Source organism: Pygoscelis adeliae, unplaced genomic scaffold, assembly GCF_000699105.1.
Source record: "Pygoscelis adeliae isolate BGI_AS28 unplaced genomic scaffold, ASM69910v1 Scaffold60, whole genome shotgun sequence".
NCBI classification, from domain to species: domain Eukaryota; kingdom Metazoa; phylum Chordata; class Aves; order Sphenisciformes; family Spheniscidae; genus Pygoscelis; species Pygoscelis adeliae.
In genome coordinates, this window is record NW_008823954.1 from 181971 (window position 1) to 188766 (window position 6796).

At 47.9% G+C, this 6796-nt stretch overlaps 1 protein-coding gene across 1 annotated transcript in view; it reads left to right on the forward strand.

The window, feature by feature from the left end:
• Positions 1–1192: 1192 nt before the first annotated feature.
• TAB1 (TGF-beta activated kinase 1/MAP3K7 binding protein 1) overlaps positions 1193–6796 on the forward strand; it is a 15929-nt gene continuing 10325 nt past the window's right edge. The window contains exon 1 of the mRNA XM_009322555.1: positions 1193–1202. Coding sequence (XP_009320830.1) covers positions 1193–1202 — 10 coding nt within the window. The remainder of the gene's footprint in view (positions 1203–6796) is intronic.

A 6796-nucleotide genomic window follows, 5' to 3' on the forward strand; every position in this document is an offset into this window, starting at 1 on the left:
GGCATCTCAAATCCTGGCTGTCTTTAAAGCCTCACCTAGGTGGCAGTAGTGACTCTCAGATAGAGCTCGCATTGACATCATTCCACACTCCTCATCATTGTGCTTTAGGTAAAGACACGACTCTGGAAGCACACTGTTTATTCCAGGATAGAAGTAATGTCTATGCATGAAGACGGTCCCTAAAGGGAAATAATTCAGCAATAGCCATCTGGACAATTCTCCCCAGCACAGGCATCTCTCAGAGTACAAGAAGCAGGGTAGGCCTTGCAGCAGTGAGGAGCTCCATCCCCCGGGCAGCCACCCTGCCCCATGCCATGCTGGCTCCAGTAGCAGAGATCACGAGCAGATCCAAAATCCGTAGGTGCTTCCCTTGAGCGTCCAGCCTATTCCCTGTAGCGCCCTTAGGAGTCAGGAGGATGGGACACAGTTCTGGCCTGTGGTTGTGTAAACATCTCATCTGGAGGACATTGAGGTTACCAGTCCTTCCCCTCCCAGCACGACTCCTCTCCATCTGCCCCACGACGATAGGGAAGGGGTAGAAAAACGTAGAGCTGCAGGCCCCAAGAGGGAAGGGGGGGCAGTTGTTCTCTGCTGTATATAGGCACCATTTCTACCTGCTCCTACCAGCAGACTTGTGCTGCCGGTGGCTCTCCCCATGGCTTGTCCTCCCCATGGCTTGCCCCCCCTTGCTGGTGGTTAACCACTGGTGAGGATGGGAGAGGGGGACCAGCTAGCCCTGTGGATGCACCAGGAGGGGCTGGGCACACATCCCTTGCTCTGTGGCTGTGAGTGAAAGCAATACTGTAAATAGGAGGGGTATTTTTTGGAGGGAAGCCCCTCGGGCTTCTTCTTCTGTGGGCTTAGCCTAATATTTAGGCTTGGGAGGGGGTTACTTTATTGAGAGAGGTTCGTTATGACTGTGGCTGGGGGGGGGAGCTCCCTCCAGTCCATTTCTCCTGCCAGGGGAGAGGAAAGAATGAATGACGAGGTGGAAGAGGAGAAAAACTAGTTGTACTCACCCAGATTCATCTGTGTCATCCTTCGTGCTTTCGTTTTGGATGTCTGAAGGGAATCAAGAGGAGGAGGAGGTTATAAATAACCAACCCTCAGCACAAAAATGTGTTGTACTTTTTGGGAGGAACTGCCCATCACCTGTCCCCTCTCCTCGGTGAGGGGGTGAGGGACCAGGCGCATGAGGAGAGGTACGGACCATACGTGGGGGGGTTCTACCTGGGGCTCTGTTTTGGGGTATAGCACAGAAGCGTCTTACATGCCCCTTCTCCCATGAGAGTTATGTAGATGGCTGAACACCATTTGGGGCTGACTAATGAGCAAGCTTTTCTTTATCCTCTTGGGCTTGCTTCCCTCATGTAACCAGCTGATGGGCTCTGGTAGGCTGCAGGTAGGAATGAGCCTCCCCCTCAGAGCCGGCACTTCAGTGAGGGATGAGCCAGGTGGCTTCATCCTAGGTTACTGCCCATCTCTCTGTCCCTTTCCTCCTTCCTTTGTGTCATAGGAAAGGCATTGGTGTGGCAGGGGACACTATAACAGCAGATACTTGGGCAACTTCTTGCTTTTGCTCATGGGAGAAGGCATACTCTCCTTGGGCTGACTTGCTTTTAGCCTTTGCAGCGGAGGGTTGGTGGTGACAGACCTGGGGGTGGGACTCTCCTTGTCTGCATGTAGCTCTTTAAAATGCAATTTCCAGTGGCATTTGGCTAGTTCTGCAGCTGATGAGAGATACAGACCTACCCAAAGGGCTGGTTATCTTATCTTAGGCACTTCTGATAAGGTGCTGCCTATTTCTGGTGATCGTAGGCAAGACCTGAGCAGCTGGCTGGAACATGTCCCTTTTAGATCCTAAACGTGGGTGAGATCAGCCCCACTCTAGGGATAAGGAGATCAGAGGGAATGCTGTATAAGCAAAACGATAAGGCGGCTTTCTTCCCCCTCTGCCATTTGTCTGGATTACAGAGGATTACGCATCCCCTGTTGGGAGCAACAGCCCCTTGATGTTTTCTTATCTTATGAAGCACCCAGTTAAGGGACTGTTTTGTGGAAGTAGGGGCTGTGAAGGGCAAAGGGATGATGAAACTTTGTCCCAGTTCTACCTGTGGCTTCAGTCTCTTGACGTGTCCCCATCCCCGGCTCACCCACGTCCCCACCACACTGTTCATCACCTCATCACACACCCTTCCCCTCCGCGTTATTCCTGGCAGTTCCCTCGGGGGAGGAGGCGTCTTTGTCCCTGCACCCTCACAAGCACTTGGGAGGACCTGGGAAGGCAGCGTTGCGGGGTGGTTCCCACAGGAGTCTCGGCTCCGGTCCCCAGAGCAGGTACAAGGCAGGGAGCCCAGCGAGGCCACCTCATGCAGCAAGTCCAAACCATCCATCCAGACAACTCCCTGCTGCCTGCGTGGCATCTGTAACACCACCTGGGCTGCCCTGCCCCTTCCCCTGCCGCATTACTGCCTGTGTATAGTATATATATTATATATATATATTTAAAAAGATGTATAATATAAAGCTATACATATATACGTATATACGATGACTCATGGATGGCCTGCCGCATACAGGATCCCCTGAGTGGTCTTGTCTAAGCCCGAGTGTCCCTTCACCCCTCTTCCCCCTCCGGCCCTCGCCCTTGTCCGTTCCGAAATCCAACTAAAGCAAACCCCGCCACCTCGGCACCTGTGTTTACAATGTCCTATATATTTGTGGTTAACAAAGTGAAGGTGGTAACTACTGGTGTCTCAATAAAGTTATGACGTTCAAAATAACCAAACTATATAATAAAAATGGTCTGGATTTCCTTCTTTGTGGAGGGATGGCTTTTTTAGCTTGGTTTGCTACGAGAGCACGGCTCCCGTGCTCCTGCGTGGCCGGCCGGCAAGTTTAGTGACAATCGGTGGCTTGAATGGAGGAAAGAGACCTCAAGAACTGCCCTTCTTGAGATACATACTTCAGGGGGAGCTAATGGTCGCTTGTTTTGCTTGGCCTAAGTTTCAAATCACACACACCGTCAAGTGTCTCTTACCTAATCAGTAGGAAAACTTGAGAAGGAGCTTAACGTGCCATATTAGAAGTGGACTCTCATTGTGAAAGGGATATGGCTATAGGAGGTGTGGATGGGGAACACAGAGGAATATAGGATACAAACCTATATGAAAATAAACATCAGTATTTCCACACCCGGGGCAGCAGATCTGTTTATTCCTTTGATGAGTCTTTACCTCTATTCATCTGTGTGTGACCATTGCTTGGGTGTCTAGCATAGTACGCATTTTCAAAACATAATCAAATACTGGGAGACGAGAGCTCTCAGGGCACTGCTGACAGTAGGTGTCAGTAACCGACAGCCCACCATTAGAAAGGATCTCATTGCAACTGGCACTGCAACAAAAATAAAATTCAAAATCCCATCCCGCGTGCCAATGCTTAGGTAAAGCTTCCTTCTCATCCCCTTTTAATGAGCCTGTCACCCGAATACCCAAGTATCACATTTCCCAACCCTTGTGCAGTTTGAGGACGGTAAGCAGAGGCACATGATGGCGAGTGGGCTGTATCCACTCCTCCAAATTGTCTCCCCTCTTGGGGACACAACTGAGCACACACACGCTGTAGCTTCACGTCAGATTATATGCAAAAGTGTTGACATACCTACCCGTTTCTTGGTCAATCTTCGTTTGGACAAAGAGCCTTCCTACAGTCCCAGCTTTTGGGGTGGAAGTGTTGTGGAGATATCATGCCCACAGAAAGGCAAATGTCTGTGTTGGCGACAGGTGGAGTTAAAAACTGGTGAGACAAAATGTTGCCAAAAGCCAGCGTTTAAGATGAATAAGACTCCAACATTACCAGTTTGCTTCTTCTAATAATTCGAAATCTCTTTAATTTTGCCTTCTGGTATTTCAAGCTCTTACGAGTCATGTTTTGAAGCTTCTCCTTGCAGCCATGACATCTAGAAATATAATTCTATAATAAAGTTGTTTTTATAAAAAAAGTTCACATAATCCCAGGACTCGAGGAGACGAGACTTTGTTTAGAGTATCATAGAATTCAATAAAATCATATGCTTTGGCACAACTGAAACAACCCCATTTCCCTCCCTCAAAAGCCCAACTGGCCTAAAGCTCTGTACAAACTGTTTTGCAGTTATATTTGGCTCTCTCTCGGGGGGATCAGCACTCCCTCACCACTCCCCCTTCCCCTGGCAGCAGCTCTCCAGCTCTCTGGAGGGTGCCGGGGGAAGGAAGCTGCTGTCTCCTTCTCTCTGTCTCCAGCTCTCTTTCTTTCCTTAACGCCTGTCCTCTCTACTGCTCCATCTCTATTTCTTTGCCTTTCCAGCCTGCCTGGAAGCGGTGGCCTGTAGAGGAGCCAGGAGCATTAGGGCATCTGTGCCTGTGGGAAGCATCAGGCTGAAGCTGGTAGAGGCAGCTGGGGAGAGCTCGGGGTGGAGCTGCGTGAGGGCTTGCAATGCCACCCCCTCCACTGTCCCTTTCTGTAAGGGTCTGCCACAGGAGCGGAGCAAGTGCAGCAAGCTGGCTCTGCCGAGACCCTTCTTTTTTTCCATATCACCTCATGCAAGCCTTGCCAAAAATCACGACTTTCCTGTCCAGCCCCAGCCTCCGTTATCGTCAAAACAAGGCAGAAAAAAAATCTCCCTAAACATCTCTCACTTGTGATCAGTAAACTAAACGACGTGATGGCTTCTGACAGCGATCCTGTAATTGCTTCCCATTGTGTGCGGTTTCTGAGCGCCTACGAGAGCACTGCGCTGGGGCTGCCCTATGCTCCCTGCTCCCCACGGCACGGTGTTCAATCACGTTGTTCATCTTTTATCCAGCAGCCCAGCAGAGTGATCATGCTTCTTCCTTTTCCACAGAGAAAACAGTAGTAAGAACAGGAAGGCGGTAGTACAGCTTGGCACCTGAAATGCCAAGTGTGTATGATCCCTAGCGTTAGGGACAGAGAAGCAATGAGTAACAATAAATATACAAAGGGAAGGAGAGAGAGAGAGGGAGGAATGAGAAATATGGGAGTTTAACATGAGAGGGAGCTGTGGATCTGGCAGTCACTGAATCATATCATTCATTTATTGGTGCACGGATGATGAGGTTCAGTGACCAAAATCCTGCATTCTTGGGGAGATTTTGGCTGTATGAGAATACAGCGTGGTAATTTCTGAGAGGATTTGCTGAAGGTAAGAAGCATAAATAAAACAAAGGAAAAAATAAGCTTGATCAATACAGCCAACAAAAACTCCGTTGGTGCAGTATTTCATCTTGCAAGTGCTGCATAAAGCTATTGGTCTCTGTGAGCAGACACTCATGAAGCCGCACACAAGCTTTGGTAGCGCTTTCCTTCGGAGGGCTGCAAAATGCTGGATAAATATTCATTTAGCACAGCCAGCTGCCTCCTTTGGTAAATCTTACTATTCACTTTTTGCAGACCAAGTAGTTAATTGCCTCACTCAAGGTTAGGGCAGAGGCTCAGTGACAGAACCACAGGAACATCCAGACGGAATCTGGCACAAGTATTTTCACCAAGAAAAAAATGTTTTACACCAGGTCTGTGTTCCAGCCCAAACAGGCAGGAAAAAAAGAAACCAGAATGGCAATGATTAGTGACTATGAGCTGAAGCCAGGCATTTAAATTAGGAACAGGGCACATTTTTAACTGCAAGAGGTGACTAGTCATTGTACAAACAAGGAAAGCGGCAGCTTTTCTATCTCGTATCTGTAGGAAAGTTGTTTTATTCTCTCGTTGAGATCACATTCTGCCCTATCGCACCCACACACAGACTCACTCTTGTTAGTCACAGAAGGACTCACTTATGGATATAAGAAGACAGAAAGGACTCCTAAATTGCCAGTCCTGCAATGCGATACACGCTGGCAGTCTCTGAGCACACCCGAAGCCTTGCTGATTTCAGCGGCGCTCTGGGCAAGGACAGGGTCTGCCTATGCTCATCAAGGTGCATGACTGCAACCTTGAATGTCATTAAATAAGCATACGCTTCTGCTGCAATGCTGAAAAAGTGACATCATGTTTTAAAGCAGAGAAACTCGCCTGTTGCTTTTTAATGACATGAACAATGCTGTTCTACACAGATTTCTGCAGCACTGGGAATTCTTCTTGATACGGGTAAGAAAACAAACCTTTATTAGTACTAAATGTGTCCATCCTACTTTTGATTTTAATGCAGACTCGAGACCCATTCCTATAATTACTTGTACCCACTCACAGCTTTATCCACAGGAATACTCCAAATGACATTGTGAGACCAAGCTTATACATAAAGCTAAACATGTGGAAACTTGTTTGTAGACTGAGGTTCTAAATTTAGCATTTTCTTCTATCTTTGGCCAAAAGTAATCTTTAAAAAAGTAATTCTGCCTGTGTACCTAAGTCTGCTTGACTGGCTGAATATTTGTGAGCCTTGTGTGAAGGGGAAGGATCTGAAATCTTTGTATATTTGGAAGAAAGAGATGTAACAAAACAATAGACAAAAGATTTACAGGAAAGGGAGCTGGAATCCTCTGGCAGGATCCCCTGCAGCAAAAACCATCGTTCCATAGAATAAGGTTAATTAACTGGCAATTATTTCTGAAGTGCATCTGAATCTAATATATTTGCCACAAAGATGTCATTAAAAGAGCATCAAGCCGCTGCTGGAAGTCAAGACTACTTAACACTCCCACCCTCACCACAATTGCACTGCTACGCATGACTGAAACCGCACGTCACTCACATTGCAGCCCCTTCAGCCTCGATTCACACAGGGAAACACGCT